General features: G+C 48.5%; 1 protein-coding gene across 1 annotated transcript; it reads right to left on the reverse strand.

Moving 5' to 3' along the window:
- Positions 1 to 5,175: 5,175 nt before the first annotated feature.
- On the reverse strand, positions 5,176 to 21,109 carry LOC309823320 (cilia- and flagella-associated protein 298). The gene is made up of 7 exons (XM_082655532.1): positions 20,901 to 21,109; positions 18,474 to 18,641; positions 13,859 to 13,926; positions 8,428 to 8,586; positions 6,591 to 6,722; positions 5,759 to 5,854; positions 5,176 to 5,468 (listed from the first exon to the last, which is right to left on the reverse strand). Exons 1-7 carry the CDS (start codon positions 21,037 to 21,039, stop codon positions 5,358 to 5,360), a joined length of 873 nt encoding a protein of 290 aa, XP_082511658.1. The 5' UTR covers positions 21,040 to 21,109; the 3' UTR covers positions 5,176 to 5,357.
- Between the last annotated feature and the right edge of the window lie 928 nt (positions 21,110 to 22,037).

A 22,037-nucleotide genomic window follows, 5' to 3' on the forward strand; every position in this document is an offset into this window, starting at 1 on the left:
TCAATGAGCAAAAAAGGCAAAGCAGCTCTTGAATTAAGACGGGAGTGCTGTCTGTTCACTCCACATCTGCTTCACCTTCTTTAGAAAGGTGGGGGGAAGTGTCAGAAAACTTGCTTTTGCGGGGAAAGAGTCAAAATATAGTAAAACAGTGTCTCTGGTGCCAAGAGCTCTCAGTCCGTTCAGGGGACAGACATGCAAATAAAGACTGAGTTACAAGCCGCTCAGAGGGACAGATTCTAACCATGGTAGTCTGAAGCATTATAGGAAACGTACTGCTTTGAGAAAAAGAAAAATGCCCAATTCCTCGGTCTTGTTTCAACAAGCATGGGATGTCCACACACTCCGAAATTCTCTCTCTCTCTCTCTCTCTCTCTCCCCCTTTCTTTCTCTGTTTTTAACAAATTGCTATTTTAGGCCAGGTAATGTTTCCTTTTCCTCCATCTCAGCTCAGGGTGAATTTTCTCATACAGACAGCTTCAGTTGAACTTTATTAGATTAAATTATATTTGCTAACAGTCAACTTGTGACATTTATTTTCTAGACATGTGCACCAATTTTTGACTTCCTTTAGCGTAAAGCTAATAAGATCCTATATTCAATAACTTAAATCAGATTTACCTCCCAGGGAAAAATCAACAGCTGTGCCACTGGAAAACTCTCTCCTCAGTTCAATGCTAAGTTACCTCTAGAAATGCCAAGCGCTTTCAGACCTGGAAGTAGTTGCAAGAAAAGGTGGACACCTGTTCACGTGAGCTGAGCTCCTTTTGTGAAGGTCTAAGAGTTAAACTCGGAGCAGCTCTCAGTTTGGGGGTTCTTATTTGCATATTAATGCCCTTAGTAGTTTTACCTCCATCTCTTTTATTTTACAATAAGTGATTTAGTTACAACACAGGATTCTGAGAGCAGGAGCCACTCCCCACCTCCACAAGGCTTGTGGGGTCCTAGTTCCCCGACCAGGGGAGTCCTAACCACTGGACCACCAGGGAATTCCCAGTAGGAGCTTTGAGTGCATCTTGTATTTTGCTGACTTACCCCTGAAACATACAGCTGCTCTGAGCCTATGGGACCTGGTCCAGCACAATGCAAATAGAGACGCGAAATGAGAAACGAGAACGGAAGGATAATGCTATCATGCCTGCCTACTTTGTCTGGGGGTGGGGCTGGGGGAGGCGAGAGTAAGCAAGCAGGGAGGAGGGGACAGAGGAGGCCTGTGGGCATTTATTGCGCTGTAGTCACCCGCTCGTAGGCGGGGTTTGTCTTGTTTCAAAACTATGCGACAGGGACTTCCCTGGCGGCGCCGTGGAGAAGACTCCATGCTCCCAATTCAGGCGGCCCAGGCTCGATCCCCGGTCGGGGAACTAGATCCCACCTGTATGCCGCAACTAAGAGTTCACATGCCACAACCGAGGAGCCTGAGTGCCGCAACTAAGGAGCTCACCTGCTGCAACCAAGACCCGGCGCGACCAAATAAATAAATATTAAACAACAACAACAACATGATGTGACAGGTGAAGGGGCAGAATGAAGGCGCAGGTACCACCCTCACCTTCATTAGCCCTGTGCTGAGGCCACCTGGGCACCTGCAGTACGACGGCCTCTCTCAACGAGCCAAGGAAAAGCAACAGAACGCGTTGGGTACCTTGGGCGGATGTACCAAGCGCACTGGGGTGGGGTCAGGGGAACGGCAGGGACACAGCTGTGGTCACGGGGCTGCTGAGCAGGGCTGCCACCCAACACAGACGGTTGTAGGATCAGGGATTTAGGCGACAAAACTGCAAACGGAGCTGCTGGTACTTCCCATTCTGCATTTCATGACGATGCTGGAACCCTGTCCCGTGGCTGCAACAGCAAGACAGCTGTAGCTGTTTTCTTGGTCTGAATGCAGCGAGTTCAATCTATTCACAGTAATGATAGCCTGGGACTTGGCCTGTGGGAATCTGCTCATCCAATAACCTCTGAATCCATGCTAGTGTGGCCCAGAATCCTACGGTAAAGTGTCCTATGACCCGCGTGTGCTGGGCCTGAGAGCAGGTTGGGGTCCCTTCTCCAGCAGGGACACAACCCCAGACTCTTTTTATCGCTCTGGGCAGTGGTTTCAGAGTCAAGCCAAGTGTCTGTTTGCTTAAAGCACCTCATGGGTGGGCTCACATATCTTTTTTTCCCCCTTTTCAGTGGTTGGTGAAACGAAGCAGTCTTAGGACCCGTATTCCCATCACTATCGGCCTCAGAGTAAGTTAAAATAATCGAAGGCTGCCACTTGCCCGCTCTGGAGAGAGCACTCCTGCTTGGGGCCCTTCACAGGGGCGGGTTCCGTGGACGTTCCCTCCCCGATGTTCCCTAGCACGTGGTTTAGCACCTACACTAGGTATATATGGAAACTTACCGTATAGTTCGTGGCAGATTCTGGGGCAAGCAGGTGGGCTTTTAGATGCTTCACCTTGGGCGAAAGAAACTTCTGGGCTTTGGCTTCCTTATTGGTGCAATGACAACACTAGTTTCTTCCCGATTTGGCTGTCGAGAGGTTGTAAACGAGAAAACACATGTAAAGCACTTAGCATGTTGGTAGCTGGGAAACAGCTCCGTACTCTGACATCCAGTATCGAACTTTTCTTGGGAACAGTGACATCTCTCCTGGCCCTCTCTCTGGGGCCAGTGGACTTGGAGGAACAGAGTGACGACCCCTGGGATCTTGGGACGAAGGGTGGGCGATGGACGCAGTTTCCTGAGGCTTCATGGAGAACGGCTCAAGGCCGCCTGCCCTCAGCTCGTGGCGGCTGATTTCAAGCCTGACGGCACAGGCTTCGCAGAACCGTTGCCAAGGAACAACGTAATCCTGTGACAGAAACACTGCCCGGGGTTTCGGTTTGCCGGTGGAAAGGGTTTTGGGTGGTGACAAGTTTTATTACAGGCATTCCTGGTCTCCCTGAAACAACCGTGTGAGAAGACAAGTTATGGAGGACAAAACCGCAGACCCAGCCTGGCAACAGACAACATGCACTGTGTTTCCTTGCTATTGATCCACAGATGTATGGGATTAAAAAACAACAGTCCCACCAAAAAGCCCAGGCCTGCATACTTAGGCTGGTCCACAGCCTGCCATTTGGCAAGATGACTTTTGCTGGTAGGTTGATTTCTTGGGAAGTCCTGGGAGTGGCCCTTGGCTCTAGCCTCACTAGCGAGGCGACCATGGATGGGCGAGGCCACCCGTCTGACGTCACCACCACCTTCCTCAGGGAGTGGATGCGAAGTGAATCAACCCATATTAGCACAGAGTCGCCCAGGGACTGCCTGCCCCCCTTCCTTATAGACAGACGGCCGTGAAGGGGCAGCTCCAGTACTGCCCTTCTGAGGAGCTGCTATGTCAGAACGGACAGAGCTCAGGGGTTATGACGAGGAGAGGACTGTGCGTTTTACGTGAGTATTCAATAAAGGGCTGTAGTGTGATGATAGTAATGCAGTGATTTCTGTACTCAAAAGCCAGTGGCCCTTTGGTTAACAATTTCCGGTGATTATGTGAAGCAACAGAGTAACCGTCATGGCCACAGAAAGCATTGAAATCCCATTGAGTCAAGAATTCCTAGTGATACGGAAATAGTGATTCTTAAGAAGAGCTACTGTGATCACGTGGCTTAATGTTTTCTGCAATTCAAGTGTGGCTGTCACGCATGCGTGTGAACTATATGCACTGACGAGAGCGGGAGCTCCTCAAATAAAATCACAGGATCTTATTGCAAACTTTGTATCATCCAAGGACAGAAGCTTTCCACAGAGACGTTTACAATTATAATGAAAAAAATAAAATTACACCTGAAACTAATATAATACCATGTCAACTCTACTTCGCTAAAAATAAAATAATAATGAAAGTCAAAAAGCAAACCGATGCAAACTTGATTTTACAAAATTTGACAATCAGAAGAGTAAGGTACAATCAAGACGTATAGTCGGTTACAAGCCACGTTAGAACAATGCTGTTTTGAGGAGAGCAGAAATGTTAGTCAGTGCAGGGGCCCTAAGTAACCTGGAGATTGTGGGGAGATGAGGACAGGCTGCAGAGGGTTCTGGGAGAAGAACCTGTGTAGGCTGCTCTCCAGGGGCACTCGTCTCTGACAGGAGCCAAGCCTCCCCTCGAGGTGAGGGCACTCTGAGTGGGTCTCGCCGATGTGTGAAGGGCTGGGGGAGACATGGACGGTCCTCACCCTCCACAACGGAATCAGGTCTGGGAACCCAGGGTCCCGGCCCCGGCCCCGGCCCCGGCCCCATCCCTGTGGCTGTGCGTGTATGGGGCGCTCCAGCACCGTGGCGGGCGAGGAGCAGTGGGCACAGGGAGACCGGGGCAGGGGGCGTCCTTGTCACTTCACTCTTCCTCAGAGTGAGCGTGATGCGTTTCCTCCAACTAGGGCAAGAGTCTTCTACAGACCAAATGCAGCTGGACAAGACGTCTAGGCCACTTCTGGCTGCACAATCTGAGAGATGTACTCGAGCTGCTGAGACGTCAGCATTTGCAGAGATGATGAGTCGGAGAATTTAAAAGCAAAGATGTCCTAGAAAACCAGTCAGGATGACAGGTGAGCCAACGTGGTTGTCACCGAGCCAACAGCGTTTGCATCTGTCAGCCTCGGTACCGACCTCAGCACGACAAGAGCTGCAGGCTCTTGTGAGCCCACAGGGAGAACCATCGGTTACCAGGATCTGCATTTGTTTTCAGGAAAAGCCCAGAAACTACACAAGAATTTGTCCAGTTTCAAGGTTAGTCTAGTTTGGCCACCCAACTTCCATCACAGGTACAGCCTTTACACCTGGAAGACAAGACCAGCCAGGTCTCAACCAGGGGGTGAACTTCACCTTTGAAGCTGGGAGACACGAGGCTACAGTTAGACCCCCTGCCAGTCTCTGAAACAAGATTGAGAATTGGGCCTCTGACAGTTCCACAGGGAGGGCCCAGGAAGAATGCGGGTAAGGAAGTGACGGGCGGCCTCTAGTGGCCACTGACAGCCAAGTTTCACAGCAGATCCCTGGGACAAAAGGTACTTTCAACCTCCTGCAATACAGCAATCAGGAAGCAAAAAATGTTTGTAACTATATCTTCAGTAGTTTGCCAAAGAAAAACCTCAGATTAGTAGATAGTCGTCCTGAAATAAAAATAGTTTAGGCGGATTCTTTTGAGAATGTATTTATTAAGTTCTAAAACCTTGAATAACTTTTATTTTAAACATTCAAACTGAAAAACTAGGAAAACCAGAAATTTCAACAACTTTCAAAGAGAGCTGTGGGTGTCCTTTTTAGTTATTATTATTATTATTTTGCCAAAAGAAAGGTGAGCTAATATTTTAGAAAGCTTCATCAACTGGTGAACTTCATCTTGGTCTCCACTTTATGTCTTTTACTCCATGAAAATGTCTTTTCAAAGCAGTGTTATCTGCCCACGGAGAATTTAAACAGGAATCGTCGTCATTTTCTTCCAGTTTCTGGACACAAACGTATTTTGCTCAGGAAGGCATTTCAGGAAAGTGTTCTGCAGAACCCACGACCAACCTCCTTGCTCCCCACGTCCCCAGAAGCAGGACACCTCCAGAGCCTAAGGCAGGCGGACACCGGCCAGGGGCCCCGCAGCCCTGGCGAGGCTGGAGCTCAGGACGTGCCCTCACCACATCCTGCAGAGCCCCCCGAGCTACCCCCGTACCCAGAGTAAGGCCTGGGGGTGGGGGGCGAACGCCCCAGGCGCCAGCTAGCTGAGGATCCATCAGTCACACGGTACCTTGAGCTCCTCTTGTCTTCTGTGATAGAAAAGCATCAGCTGCTTCTGCTCCTCACTGCTAATGATGGGTTCTCGCGCTGGAGCTCCTTGCCCCCTCTGAAAAGACGGGGGGGACAGCAAATTGCGGACTGAGGCGTTCTTATAAGGAAGTTACAGCTCACGCCTTACAACTGCCTTTGCCGACTGCTAAAGATAAACAGGCCATGCATCTCTGGTCATCCACAGCGGATCACGAGGGGAGTCTCGCTCTGGCCCTGGGCCCTCACAGTGGAGGCTGGAGGGTGCCGTGTTGGTCACAGCCATTCCCAAGTCAGCCACTGCAGGTCCAGTGAGGGAGGGGTAGAGACAATCGTGGGGGACCCTGCTGCCCCCAAACTATAGAGATGATTTAGGAGAGAGCACACAGCAAAGCAGCCTGCAGGTATACGGCTCCACACGAAGTCCTTGCAGGTCTCCAGCCCTCCACCTCTTTCACAGACTGTCAGCACTTAGAAAAACTTGAGATCAGTGCTCTGGGCTGTATTTTTCATTTCAAGAAACATTTTTAGTTACTTGTAAGCCCTTATTTTTTTTTTTTTTGTAAGCCTCATTTTTAAAGTTGAAATGAACGCAGCATACTCTCCTTTCCCCCCAATTAAAACAAACTCCAGATACCGTCCACCGATCCATATTTCCTTCATGTTTTTGTTGCCCCATAAAGAGGACAGTTTGACTTTAAGCCTGGACCGGCAGGATTAAAGTGTCTGCACAAGAGTTTAAATCTTTCAGATTTAATGTAAAGTTTTATCAGTTTGCAAGTAAGCGAAAAATAGTGACATGTTAAAGTACTTACCCGCTGAATCTTGACGATAATTTTGGTTTTTTCATTCTTCCCCACGTAGTCCGAAAGCTTCTTTGTTCGTCTTAGCTCCTTCGCTGCCCACCACAATTGTGCCTCTGATTCTGAGATGACACTGAGTGCTGCCTGGGTTCACGGTAAGAACCAGCTTTAAGGTAGTCAGGACACGGCCAAGGGTGTGGCCCGGCCCTGTGGGCAGGGAGCCTGGCCAATGCCCCTCCCAGCATCGGAAGTGGGACAGGCTTCCAGCACCCTGCCCTCCCCTGCCGTCCCCCACGGGCAGCACTAATGCCCCCGACTCAAAGCCCTCACTCATTTCAGCACCTTTCCTGTTAGTTTCAACTCATGCCCTGACTCAGGTCACTTCTGGAAGGTGGCGGGTATCCTATCTCATTTGCACCCTCATCCATGATACAAGGTCTGTCTTAGATGGATTTTTAGGTTACTGCCAGGGAAGAAGACGGGGATCCTGCTGGGTGTTTAAATACAAAAGCCTCTGACTTACGATGGTTCGATTCATGACTTTTTGACCGTATGATGGTGTGAAAGTGATAGGCATTCAGTAGAAGCCATGCTTTAAATTTTGAATTTTGATTTCTTCTCGGCCTGGTGATGTAGAGTACGAGACTTTCTCGTGATGCTGGGCAACGGCAGTAACTTGTGATCGCCAAAGTCATCAACCGATACAACTGTCCGTACCGGACAACAGTTCTGTTCTTCACTTTTAGTACAGTATTCAATAAATCACACTATTATAAAACGGGCTTTGTGTTAGATGACTTTGCCCAACGGCTGGCTAATGTAAGTGTTCTGAGCACGTTTCAGGTGGGCTAGGCTAAGCTATGATATTTGGTAGGTTAAATGTATTCAATGCATTTTCAACTTATAATATTTTCAACTTACGCTGGGTTTGTTGGGGCATAATCCCATCATAAATTGAGGAAGAGCTGTATAGGTATAATGGGGCTGTTCGTTTGCTTCTGCATATCCTGCCTATTTAAGATGGCTCAGAGAAAAAGATACTGTCCCACAGGATAAGGAATGAAAAAATGAGAAAAACAAAGGAAAGTGGAACATAAAGCTAAGAAAATAATAAGGAGCAAGAGGTAAGGCTAGGGGCTTCCCTGGTGGCGCAGTGGTTAAGAATCCGCCTGCCAATGCGGGGGACACGGGTTCGAGCCCTGGTCCGGGAAGCTCCCATGTGCCGCGGAGCAACTAAGCCTGTGCGCCAGAACTACTGAGCCTGCGCTCTACAGCCCGCGAGCCACAACTACTGAAGCCCACGTGCCTAGAGCCCATGCTCCGCAGCAAGAGAAGCCACCGCAATGAGAAGCCCGTGCACCGCGACAAAGGGTAGCCCCTGCTCGCCACAACTAGAGAAAGCCCACGTGCAGCAACGAAGACCCAACGCAGCCAAGAATGAATGAATGAATGAACGAATAAATAAATAAATAAATGTATTGGGGGGAAAAAAAGAGATAAGGCTAGAACACAAAATTCCATGCACAGGGACCGATACGTTTGGGTAGAAATAGGCACGAATTAGGGTTTTGGCTTCCCAGTGGTCAAAGAAAATGGGACTGTTTTCAGTTACTCCCTTGTCTCTTGCCACCCCTGTGTGTGGGGGCCAAGGCCTCAGCCAGGAGCACATCCTCGGGGTCCTCCCCTGAATTCACAACTCTGCTCTGAAGCCTAGTCTAGCAAAATGGAAAGCTGTGTATGAAGCAACAAACTACATCAGCAGAGAAAGGTCAAATCGGAGGGGCTGCTGCTCTTTGGGGGCTGGGGGAGGGAAGGGACTCACCTGGAAGAAACCCCAAGAGCCCCATACCTGACTCCCCGACAGATCTTCTTTATTTTCAAATTCCATCCGGATAGGATCGTATGGCGGCAACCCCATGGGATAAACAATCATCACTGCACCTCGAAGCTGGTCCAAGGCGTCTTTCACCATCTCCATGGTAACGCAGACGTTGGCTTCCACGTGTTTCTGAAAATGATTACAGGCATCGTTATCGATGATGCAGCTCATCAATTCAACAAATCTCAATCAAGTTCTTGTACAAGACCCGTGCCAGATACTGCCAGAGCGACAGAAAGAATCAGACGGCGCTCACTACCAAAGGGACTACGGTCTATTTCTGGGGCTGAGCCATGGCCACCACGACCTAGGTTATAAGGCAGGATACGAGCGGCACCAAGAGGGGTGAAGTGCAGAGGACACTCTGAGGGGAGGAACCCCAGTCCAGCGGTACAGATGCGAGAGGGCATCAGGAAACAGGGCAGAGGGGACGGCATCTCAGGGAACAGAGTGCTTCAGGACAAGCAACGGCAAAGAAAAGCAGGTAACAGCTAGCAGCCCACGCAGCTCGGGGAAGGGAAGGCACTGCTGGCCGGCCAGGCTGGAGCCTGTTTTGGGATGGCCGTGAACGCCAGGCTGAGGAGTTAGCATTGACAGTGAGGTGATGGGCAGCGAGTGGCTTCTCTGGGAAGAAGTGGTGACGCTGTGAGACTCATCTTGCAGTGGTTGTAGAATGGACCCGGGCGGGGGCAGACCACGTAGCAGGCTCTGAAGAATGCAGAGAAAGGTGTGACGTAATCGAGAGTGTATCTGGTCTTTGCCCCGTTCCTGGCGCAGAGCTTCAAAAACCCTTGGCATTTCCCGAGTGATAGGGTTGTCAGTATTCCTAACCAGCCCCCTCTGACCAGACCTGGGTTCATGCTGATGAGGTGATCCATGTGAACCCCTGGATAGTGTGGGGAGCGGTGGCCCCCCCAGGAAGCCCAAGCTGGGACTAGCAGGTTGGAGCTTTCAGACACCCTCCCCGCACCCCCATCATCACCACCTCTGGAGAAGGGGATTGGAGAGGAGCTCAGTCTTGTGGCCACTGATTTAACCAATCAGGTCCACACAATGAAACCCTGATAAAAATTCTGGACGCTGAAGCTCAGTGGAGCTCCTGGATGGAGAGCACACTGAAGGTGTGCAGCCGGGGTCCACGAGGAGGAGCGGCCACGGAGGTTCTGCACCCCCTGCCCCTGGCTCTAACTGTGCTCTCTGGGTCTCTCCCATCCGGGAGTTGTATGCTTTGTAACAAAACTTTATAACAAAATAGGAACTACAGCACTTGCAGCGTGTTCGGTGCGTCATTCCAGCAAATCACTGAACCTGAAGTGGGGTGGTGGGAACCTCCAAACCTGCGGCCAAACCAGACAGAGTGCAGGTCACCTGGTGCCGGAAGTCGGGCGAGTCTGGCTGAGGAACTCACCCTTTAGCTTGCGGGGTCCGTGCCAGCTCTGGGTAGTTAGTGTCAGAGCTGAGTTACAGGCCCCCCAGCTGGTGTCTGAACACAAAGGCTATCAGGGGAGCTTCCCTGGCGGCGCAGTGGTTGGGAGTCCGCCTGCTGATGCGGGGGACGCGGGTTCGTGCCCCGGTCCAGGAGGATCCCACATGCTACGCAGCAGCTGGGCCCGTGAGCCGTGGCCGCTGAGCCTGCGCATCTGGAGCCTGTGCTCCGCAACGGGAGAGGCCACAGCAGTGAGAGGCCCGCGTACCGGGGGAAAAAAAAAAAAAAAAAAAAGGCTATCGGGGAGCCTTAAATAAAGTGGTGACCGTGGAAATGAAACGAGGGGTTGGATTTAAGATGCATCTTAAATCCATGGGAGTGGATGGTACAGGACCAGACCTAAGGCATACGAGTGACAGAGAGGAAGTGACGAAGGTGACACTGAGCCTGGATAACCGAGACAGCAGTGGCTCTTAGTAGAAATAGAAAGTCTGCAGGAAGTGCTTCCTCTTGGGTAAAGAACACAGGGCAGAGGAATCAATGAGTTCAGGTCTAGAAAACTTGAGTTTGAAGTGCTGGTTGGACTTTCAGGTAGAACCTTCTAGAAACCAGCTGGAAACTCAGGTTGCAAGTAAAGGAAGATGCTGGGGTAGAGGACAGAGACTTGAGAGTTATTGTGGAGAGTGGAATCTGTATTTGGCAGAGAAGATAAAATGCCGAGGAAGAAAGAGCAGAAAGAAAAGAGAAGAGATTCAGGATAAAGTACTTTGAGAAACACCAAATTTAAGAGGCAAGAGCCAGAGAAAACAGCACCCAGGAAGCCGGGAGGGAACCGGGATAGAGGAGGCTCATGTACGTGGTCGAAAGACAGAGAGGGGTCCAGGAGTCAGACGGGAAAAGCCCCTGGATTTGCAGGAGGGGGGTCACTGTTGGTCCTGAGGCGGCCATTTCTGTGGCGGAAGAAAACAGAGGCCAGGTTCTGAGAAACCCGGGAGCATCTGGTCCGAGGATCTGGGGGCCTCTCCTTCGGGAAAGCTGCTGGGGGTGGGAAGATGGGGGAGGCGAGTGTTGGGGGGGCAGGTGGAAGGTTAAGCTGCAGAGGATTGATTTCAGGCTAAGGTAGGAGGCCCGAGTGTGCTTACAGAGCAGATGCTGCCATAGGACAGGAGAGCCTAAAGGCATTATTCCTCCTGGGTTTCTAGAAGGGGGGATGCAGACCAGCTGGAGTGGGGGCAGCAGCGGAAGTGGGAGAGCCCAGGGGCAGGAGACACTGGTCAGTTTCGAGGGAAGAACGAGAGAGATGCAGGAAGAGACGGTTTGCAGGGGGGACAGAAAACCGAGGGCTTACGCCAGACGGCCTCGACCTCACTACCAAAGCAGGAGGCAGATCTGCCACCACGGAGAAGGTGAGAGGGCAGGAGCCCAAGGAGAGGAAAGGTCTGAGACAGGCTGGGGGGAGGGCCAGCGGGCCCGCAGTCCCCATGAGGTCAGAGCTTGCTCAGCAAAGGAGGTCAGGCCAGGAGCACGGGCCACGCAGAGACCCGGAGCCCGGAAGAGGCCACCTGGGGCCCCGCTGGGCTGGGAGGCAAGGCAGGGGAGAGGGGTTATCGGGAACCCTCGGCACGCTGACAAGGGGCTGGGGGGCAAGGGCGGGGGCAGGGAAGGGTGGAGGATCCTGTACTACGAGGGCGACATCAGGGCCCACATCTGAGACGGAACCGCTCTGAGTAACTGTGAGTTATAACCTGACCGAGCTGTAGGCAAGTGACACGGAAGGGAGGTGAAAATCCTTGCTTCCGAGGAAATGCAGGAGTCCCGTGACCTGGTGCAACACGGATCATCAGCGTGGATGCCCAAGTCCCGGGGGGACCGGGGACCAGGCAGCACCCGTGGCCTGAAGCTGATGCACCCCAGGGAAGACAGAATGCCCTGGAGGCCCAGATTTAAACTCTCTAAACCTACGTTCTCATCTGTAGGACGGAGGTAATATTCCTGCCTTACCTACTCCCAGTGCGGCTTGTGAAATTGTTTCCAAGTCATACATCCTCATAAATCAGGCCTTCCCAGGAGGGGCACATGCCGTAGAGACGGTGTGACGATCTCCCGGATCCGGGGTCACCGGAGGGAAGCTGTCCCACTCGGAGGGCTCCACCCCCCACTACCAATATATGCAGAAAGGGGGCGCCACGGGGTCATTTTCTACAAAAACTCCACCAATGTCAAGGGCGGTGATTCCCCACCAGATGCCATGGTTGGGTAACAGAGAAACTCACGGTGCGGCCTCAGGACGACAGAGATTCCCCGCTGTCCTGGTCTCCCACTCACAGCAGAGGGTGGGTCCCAGGAAGAGAGGCGGCATGGACACCATCGTCCCACCCCAAGGAGCCCCAGTTTCGATATTCCACCGTCTTCCACTCTCCCCCTGAGGAACATGAGCAATGGAGGTGGAGTCCCAGGCCCAGGGCCAAGGGACTGGTCACAGTGGGGCTGCTGGGACCTGAACTCTTCCTTCCTGCTCGCCCAGTGGGTTCTGACCCACAGGGCTAAGTGCCCCCCGCAGGGCAGGGTCTAGGGAGGCGAGAGCGACGCCGGCTGCATTTGGGAAGCAGCGTGGAAGCCCCGGGTGAGAAGTGAGGCCTGGCCACCCAGGAGCTCTGCAACTTTGGGAAAATCGCTGCAGCAAAGCGACTGGAGCCCCTGGGAAACCTCTCTCTCTCAACTATGACATGACTATGTAAAAAGACACACAGGCAAAGGGAAGAAGTGATACAAATGAATAGGAAGGATACCCACAGAAGCAAGAGTGGGGAGTGAAGGGGGCGGAGCAGGGTCCAGGCCACTGTTCTCCTAACGTGCTCTGAGATGTGCCCATTTGACTAGATGTTACTAGCTATTATCCTTTTAAAAAAAGGTTCTGCAGTCAAATGTATTTTGCAAACATTGGATCGAACCGAAGCCTTCCTTGTCGGCTTTCCCAGAGTCTTTCCTATATTAACAGGCAGAAGGGCAGCCTTTCCTGAAGCACTTAAAGGATTAGTTAAGAGCTTGAAGAATTTGGGAAATGTTGGTTTAGAAATAACAGTTATGCCCAGTGCATTGAGAGGAACAGAAGAAAAAGCAGTTATCAAGTGAGAAGGCCTGCAGTGGCGGGTGGGAGCAACTAGTCCCAGCGACACATAAACAAAAGCGACTGATAAAAACATTCAATTCTTGAAAAATCCTTAAATTATTCTCCTCCAGACTCACAGTATAGGCATGTCAATGGTATATTTCTCCTTCAATGAAACACTTTTTGTGTAAATACTTAAGACAATTACAAAAAGCTAATTCGTAATAAACACATGCTGTGCCAGTCAGGTATCTGTAGATCCAGCATGTGGTTACAACGTTCGCATCTCCCCATTCCACTTTCATTAGTTCTTAAGGGTTACAAACTACAACACATAAAACGGACAAGCAGTACGGGTTTACTGTGTAGCACAGGAACTTATAGTTAATATCTTGTAATAACCTAAAATAGAATATAATCAGGAAAAACCACAACTGAATCACCATGCGGTGCACCTGACACTGACACAATATTGTAAATCAACTATACTTCAACTAAAAAAAAAAAAAGTTAAGGAAACAAAATCATATATGCATCAATTCATACGTGAACCACATTTACACAAGCCGATACCCATTTCTGTCAGACCTGAAAGAACTGGGAGGATTGAGGACAATTATGAAAAGGAAAAGCTAGGGCCCACCCCAAACATGCTTGTTTCCCTTGCCTCTGGAAGGAGGAAGGAGGGAAGGAGGGAGGGGGAGAGAAAGAGAGGGAGAGAAAGAAAGAGAGAGAAAGGAAGAAAAGAAAGAAAGAAAGAAAAAGAAAGAAAGAAGGAAAGAGAAAAGGAAAGACAGAGAGGGAGAGGGAGGGAAGGAGGGAGGGAGGAAAGGAAAGGAAAGAAAGGCTTCATTTAAAAAGCTAACCTTCGATATTATTGCTTTGGCTTCTTCTATAGTCTTCTTTAAAACTTGCTTCATCTTTTCATTTGGAGCTATGAAAATAAAAAAGGGAAGGGGGAGAGAGACAGCCATCTTTAAAACTCTTCTTAAACACCTTAATCCCTTCTGTCTGCGTCAGGGAGGAAGTGAGATGAGAGAAAGTATAAGAATGGAATTCAGATGAGGGATACAGGAGAGCTGGCTGTAAGAAATTAGGTAAAAATCTTTCAAACTTCATATGCTGAATAAATAACATAGCCATTGAAAATACTAGAAATACAAAACTGTATTAAAATAAAAGTGATTAAGACAATCTTGGTTAAAGATGAATAATGAACTGGTAAAAATAAACTGTTAACTCTTCTTACGAGTACCATTAGTTTTTTCATTCATGCAATTCCTCCTAAAAAGCAAAAGATCTCTCCAAATTGAGAATGGGTTTAGGTATGAAAAGATGTGGAAGACAACCAACTATTTTCTAGGTTAACGTTCAAAAGAAACAATACTAGAAATTCCTATTATCTTCAATACTAAAAAAAAAAATTTCTGAGCATGCAAAGGCCTTATAGGGACACTTTATTTCTTTCGCTCCTAATAGTGTTTTAAGGGCATAGTAGATACTTAGGTGTTTGTTGACTGATCAATTATAGTCTTTTATTTTATTTTTTTTTTAAAGAATCCATGATAAACTTTCTTCATTTATTTATTTGGCTGCATTGGGTCTTCGTTGCTGCGCGCGGGCTTTCTCTAGTTGCAGCGAGTTCGGCCTACTCTTCATTGTGGTGCGTGGGCTTCTCATTGCAGTGGCTTCTCTTGTTGCAGAGCACGGGCTCTAGGCACACGGGCTTCAGTAGTTGTGGCACATGGGCTCAGTAGTTGTGGCTCGCGGGCTGTAGAGCACAGGTTCAGTAGTTGCGGTGAACGGGTTTAGTTGCTCCGCAGCATGTGGGATCTTCCCGGACCAGGACTTGAACCCGTGTCCCCTGCATTGGTAGGCGGATTCGTAACCACTGCGTCACCAGGGAAGTCCCAATTATAGTCTTTTTTGTTGATGTTTTTGTGTTTTTTGCCGTATGCGGGCCTCTCACTGTTGTGGCCTCTCCCGTTGCGGAACACAGGCTCCGGACGTGCAGGCTCAGCAGCCATGGCTCACGAACCTAGCTGCTCCGCGGCATGTGGGATCTTCCCGGACCGGGGCACGAACCCATGTCCCCTGCATTGGCAGGTGGACTCTCAACCACTGCGCCACCAGGGAAGCCCCTATAGTCTTTTAAATGGAGTTTTTTATGCAGGTTAAAAGGGATAAGAAGCTATCAAAATGGGTTATCATCCCTTTTTCCTTCCAATTCCACACAAACAACCATATACTAAAACAAGAGGAATTTCTTCAGTGTGCTGGTGTGTCCTAAGCTGCTCTGTACAAGAGAGACATGTCCTCAATTCGAGCGGAGACTGTTGGGCTGACATTTATTTCCTCCTTCCACACAGAATCTCTAAATAAACCCTGATCTAAAAACTATAACAAAACACACCCTTCAATACATTATCAATGATTATCCCCTCAAACGATTAGGTCGAACCACATGAAAATGCCAATTTTCAATCACTTGTTGCCTACAAAAATGGTAATTTCTTTTTTTTTTTTTTACATCTTTATTGTAGTATAATTGCTTTACAATGGTGTGTTAGTTTCTGCTTTATAACAAAGTGAATCAGGTATACATATACATATGTTCCCATATCTCTTCCCTCTTGCATCTCCCTCCCTCCCACCCTCCCTACCCCACCCCTCCAGGCGGTCACCAAGCACAGAGCTGATCTCCCTGTGCTATGCGGCTGCTTCCCACTAGCTCCCACTAGCTATCTACCTTACATTTGGTAGTGTATATGTCCATGCCTTTCTCTTGCTTTGTCACAGCTTACCCTTCCCCCTCCCCATATCCTCAAGTCCATTCTCTAGTAGGTCTGTGTCTTTATTCCTGTCTTACCCCTAGGTTCTTCATGACATTTTTTTCCCTTAAATTCCATATATATGTGTTAGCATACGGTATTTGTCTTTCTCCTTCTGACTTACTTCACTCCGTATGACAGACTCTAGGTCCATCCACCTCATTGCAAATAGCTCAATTTCCTTTCTTTTTATGGCTGAGTAATATTCCATTGTATATATGTGCCACATCTTCTTTATCCATTCATCCGATGATGGACACTTAGGTTGTTTCCATCTCTGGGCTATTGTAAATAGAGCTGCAATGAACATTTTGGTACATGACTCTTTTTGAACCATGGTTTTCCCAGGGTACATGCCCAGCAGTGGGATTGCTGGGTCATATGGTAGTTCTATTTGTAGTTTTTTAAGGAACCTCCATACTGTTCTCCATAGGGGCTGTACCAATTCACATTCCCACCAGCAGTGCAAGAGTGTTCCCTTTTCTCCACACCCTCTCCAGCATTTATTGTTTCTAGATTTTTTGATGATGGCCATTCTGACTAGTGTGAGATGATATCTCATTGTAGTTTTGATTTGCATTTCTCTAATGATTAATGATGCTGAGCATTCTTTCATGTGTTTGTTGGCAGTCTGTATATCTTCTTTGGAGACATGTCTATTTAGGTCTTCTGCCCATTTTTGGACTGGGTCGTTTGTTTTTTTGTTATTGAGCTGCATGAGCTGCTTGTAAACTTTGGAGATTAATCCTTTGTCAGTTGCTTCATTTGCAAACATTTTCTCCCATTCTGAGGGTTGTCTTTTGGTGTTGTTTATGGTTTCCTTTGCTGTGCAAAAGCTTTTAAGTTTCATTAGGTCCCATTTGTTTATTTTTGTTTTTATTTCCATTTCTCTAGAAGGTGGGTCAAAAAGGACCTTGCTGTGATTTATGTCATAGGGTGTTCTGCCTATGTTTTCCTCTAAGAGTTTGATAGTTTCTGGCCTTACATTTAGGTCTTTAATCCATTTTGAGCTTATTTTTGTGTATGGTGTTAGGGAGTGTTCTAATCTCATACTTTTACATGTACCTGTCCAGTTTTCCCAGCACCACTTATTGAAGAGGCTGACCTTTCTCCACTGTACATTCCTGCCTCCTTTATCAAAGATAAGGTAACCATATGTGCGTGGGTTTATCTCTGGGCTTTCTATCCTGTTCCATTGATCTAACTTTCTACTCTACCCAGCAAGGATCTCATTATTTGATGGAGAAATTAAAACCTTTACAGACAAGCAAAAGCTGAGAGAGTTCAGCACCACCAAACCAGCTTTATAACAAATGCTAAAGGAACTTCTCTAGGCAAGAAACACAAGACAAGGAAAAGACCTACAATAACAAATCCAAAACAATTAAGAAAATGGGAATAGGAACATACATATCAATAATTACCTTAAATGTAAATGGACGAAATGCTCCCACCAAAAGACACAGATTGGCTGAATGGATACAAAAACAAGACCCATATATATGCTGTCTACAAGAGAACCACTTCAGACCTAGAGACACATACAGGCTGAAAGTAAGGGGAAGGAAAAAGATATTCCATGCAAATGGAAACCAAAAGAAAGCTGGAGTAGCAATTCTCATATCAGACAAAATAGACTTCAAAATAAAGACTATTAGAAGAGACAAAGAAGGACACTACGTAATGATCAAGGGATCGATCCAAGAAGAAGTTATAACAATTGTAAATATTTATGCACCCAACATAGGAGCACCTCAATACATAAGGCAAATACTAACAGCCATAAAAGGGGAAATCAACAGTAACACATTCATAGTAGGGGACTTTAACACCCCACTTTCATCAATGGACAGATCATCCAAAATGAAAATAAATAAGGAAACACAAGCTTTAAATGATACATTAAACAAGATGGACTTAATTGATATTTATAGGACATTCCATCCAAAAACAACAGAATACACTTTCTTCTCAAGTGCTCATGGAACATTCTCCAGGATAGATCATATCTTGGGCCACAAATCAAGCCTTGGTAAATTTAAGAAAACTGAAATTGTATCAAGTATCTTTTCCGACCACAACGCTATGAGACTAGATATCAATTACAGGAAAAGATCTGTAAAAAATACAAACACATGGAGGCTAAACAATACACTATTTAATAACTTAATAACCAAGTGATCACTGAAGAAATCAAAGAGGAAATAAAAAAATACCTAGAAACAAATGACAATGGAGACACGATGACCCAAAATCTATGGGATGCAGCAAAAGCAGTTCTAAGAGGGAAGTTTATAGCAATACAATCCCACCTTAAGAAACAGGAAACATCTCAAATAAACAACCTAACCTTGCACCTAAAGCAATTAGAGAAAGAAGAACAAAAAATGGTAATTTCTTATGGTTCATCTATCACATTTAAAAGTTAGCTGCAACTTAGAGCAAGAAGACAGATGTCTTCTTTTCCACCTAATTCATTCTGGATTAGTGTTTTACAAGTAGTTATATGGTGCAGTATTTTATAAGTTTGTATTTATAAGTATTTTATAAGTTTGTATTTATAAGTATTTCATAATTTTTTAACTTAAAGAACTGCTTTCGTACTTATCGCTATACTCAGGCATGCAGAGAGAAGAAAAATGTGAATTACCTTGTCCATTCCTTCGTCCAATATCATCCTTTTTAAATACTGAACCCGCACTGGGGACACACTTTTCACCCCATTCATCCTTTAATTTCAAATCTTCAATTTGGTCATCAGTCAGTCCTTGCATATTGGGAGGGAGAAATACGCCATGTTCTGCTAATTCTTCCATTTCTTAAAAACAAGAGAAAGTTAGACAATATGTATGGTAGTCATCATCATAAAACCTTACACCTCATTGGAATGTAAGCTCCCTAGTGGTCGGGGGTCTTGCCCATTGGCTATTTTATTTAACAAACACTCTGATGCCACTTGCTATGTGCCAGATCTGTCCTTGACCTCTGACAAATGCTCACCAATTTGTCCTAGGTCAACAGATGCAGAGAGTCTGGGTGTTTACCCACCGTTCACAGGCTACAGGTTCTGTGCTCTAACCCACGGTGCTATGTTATACTTCCCGGCACTCAGGAAGCACAAATTCAAATTCATTGACAGTCTGAATACACATCCACATAGGGAGTTATGGTTTTCCAAGTGCGTTCACATAGCTTATCTCATTTAATTTAACCTTGAGAGGTAGGCCAGACCGTTATCAACATCCTCATCTTCCCTAATTTGCAGCTGTATCACCTGAGGCTTGCTCTGGTCACACTTCAACTACTGTATATAAAACTTTATATAAATACTTTATAAAGGATTTATGTACATCTGATCATTGGGGAGGATATAAGGCAGCTCATGCCCTTCCACAGTGGCAGAGACAAGATCTTGATTTTCTAGTATCATGTTCACTATTCAGATGCATGCTTTATATTTTTCCTGTTCCGTATATATTCACCCCAAAACGAATCCACATTTCAACCTTGCAAAACTGTCTTTCTTTCTTCTCTTTCCTTCTCTCTCTCTCTCCCTTCTTTCTTTCCATGAAGGAGGTAGGTGGAGCTAAGTCTTCCCATAGCACTGTGTGAAGACACTAGATGGCCTGTAATAATACAGTACTATGGAACAAATGGTGGAACTAAATGGGCTATTTATGCAATACATATTATCTCTCTCCCCACCAGACTGTAAGTATCTGGGGGTCAAGGAGCTGGTCTCATTCATCCCTGTCTTCAGTGGGCATAGCACTGGGACCTGCCTGAATCACGGCTGATAACAAGGACTGTAGACTAAATGAATGGGTTGGGTTTTTTTTTTGGTCACGTCGCATGGCATGTAGGATCTTAGTTCCCCCACCAGGGATCGAACCCGCGCCCCCTGCAGTGGAAGCGCAGAGTCTTAACCACTGGACCACCATGGAAGTCCCAAATGAATGGGTTTTAAGTTCACTAACATGCCTGAACAATCAGCACCACATTTCAATGGATAATTTCATAGAAGAAGAAGTTGAGGCCCTTTTCTCCCCAAATGCTTTCATTTTAAAATAACACTTAATCGAGCTTGTTTTGGAGTCAGTAAATTTTACTAAGAAACTATACATATGACCCATAAAGGTAGAAACCATGACGCTTAAGGAGTTCTCCATGGTACAAAAATCACGTGGTATAACTATAGACACAATCACACCCTAGAGCACACCTGGAGTAGCATCCTGTCAAGTACTGCGCTGCCTAATGTGGCAGTTACTAGCTGCACGTGGCTACTTGGATTTAAGTTGAAATGCAATGAAATAAAAAACGCAGTTTCTTCGTGGTGCTCAACGGCCCCCTGTGCTTAGTGGATACCTTACTGGACAGCACAACCTGGGAACATTTTCCATCGCGGTGGAAAGCTCCCTTGGACGGCACTGCTCCAGAGTGTCGAGAGGACAGTGACCAAAACACTGTAACAGGAGAATCAGGCTTTGCTTCCTGGAGAAGGGAACACCAAGAGAGGCAAGAACACCGAGGCTCTCTCACTGTTTCTCACCTCTGAAGGCCATCCCAAAGGTGGGGGGCTCACCACCGGAAACTGCTCTACCTCCAAAGTCTCAAAATAGGAAATTCACTTGTAAAAAACGGCCCAGTGGTCGTGCCACCTCTCACACTTGTTGAAATCCACTACACCGGCTCTTGGGCCCAAGCTTCCGGCTCCCTCCTGTGCCTCTTGCCTCCTCTGTACAGGGTTTATTTCGGTTTGCTCACAGCGCCCCAATCCCGGCTCCCAGACCCTGGGGTGCGCCCTCGCCGCCGGCTCCGGGAGCCTCTCCTCGCGGTCCACCAGCTCTTGAAGCATCTCTGGCGAACCCCGCTGTCCCATTTCAAGCCCGGCTGCCGCATATCTTTGCAAATCTTCACAAACTTGACCCTCGGCCCCAGCCTGCCCGAAAAAGCCTCGCTGGTCCCGCCCAACTTCGTCCCAGATAGCCCAGTTTCTTCTTCCCTTCCGGGGCCCTCGCGGTGCGGGCCCCCACCCCAACCCAGCCGGCAAACTCGCCGCGCCGCCAGGCCGCACCTGAGCAGACGCGCTGCACCTTGAGCCGCCCGTTGTAGACCCGGGCCACCTGCACCGTGAGCTCCTCCAGCTCCGTGCTCCCCGGCGCCTGCAGCAGGAACTGGCTCTCGTCGCCCCGCTTCACGTGCAGCAGAACCATGGTGGCTCCGGAGGTCCCGCCGAGGAGGCGAGAAGGCCCAGGATGAGCGGCGAACAGCGACGACCGACCGACTAACTGCCGCTGGGAGGCGGGAACCCGGGGCTCCGGGGCTCGCGTTGCTGGGGGAACTGCACTCGCTCCCGGAAGTGGCTGTTGCCAGGAGCAACAAAGAAACAGTCTGAGGGCCGCCGCTCAAGGTCACACCCCGAGGCTGGGGCGGAGACCTCGCCCTCCACTCCCGGGAGCAGGTGCTGGCGAACAACGATCCACACAGTCCGGGAAGGCCTCCGGGGCCCGCCCGCACCCGGCGAGCCGGATTCGCCGAGCCCTGCTCCCGGAAGTGGGTGTCGTCAGGGCAACCCTCAAACAGACTAGCCGGCTGAGTGGAGCGCTGGCCGCCCAGTCGGCTCGCCTGGGGCCCAAGATTCCACCCAGGGAGGTGGGTGGGTGGGAAAGAGGTTGCTAGGTCGGGGATGGGTGGGGTGGTGGGAACCCACAGGTGCCCAGCCCCGCAGCAGTCTCCCCACCGCAGCTCCGAGCCTCGGTAGCATTTCCGCCGCCCCCAGTCTCCACTTCCGGGAATGCCTCCCGCTGCTTCGGGTCTGGAACGCACAGAAGAGGCTGTCTCAGATCGCGGATCCCCGGTGTCTGCTGCCTCTGCTCCGGTTTTCAGCACTGAAGGGTCAGGGAAAGTGTCCGTACTCCTTCGTGGGGCTGATTCGAATTCGTATCTCTAGAGTGTCTCGAGCGGCTGCTGCCGTAGCGACCCTCCCCAAACTATCCAGCAACTCACTGCCCAACAAATTCTTATTAAAGGCAATCGGGTTCGGTGCTTCCTTCCGGGCGCCGGTGACAGGGAGGCAGATTGAGGGTCACTGCTTTCATGGAGCTTATATTCAGTGTAAGTGACAAAGAGAAAACAAAAACGGATACGGCAAATTCAAATAGATATAAAAACAGAACAGGGTGACTGGCTTTTTAGATTGGATGGTCAGGGA

Source organism: Grampus griseus, assembly GCF_964374135.1.
Source record: "Grampus griseus genome assembly, chromosome: 5".
Taxonomy (NCBI): Eukaryota; Metazoa; Chordata; class Mammalia; order Artiodactyla; family Delphinidae; genus Grampus; species Grampus griseus.

Coding starts and splice junctions, on each gene's coding strand:
- LOC309823320 (XM_082655532.1), bottom strand. CDS start 21,039: ATGGTTCTGCTGCACGTGAAGCGGGGCGACGAGAGCCAGTTCCTGCTG. Junction 18,642..20,900: donor GGTGCAGCGCGTCTGCTCAG/GTGCGGCCTGGC, acceptor CTTGTTTTTAAG/AAATGGAAGAATTAGCAGAA. Junction 6,723..8,427: donor AAGATCTGTCGGGGAGTCAG/GTATGGGGCTCT, acceptor CCGTGAACCCAG/GCAGCACTCAGTGTCATCTC.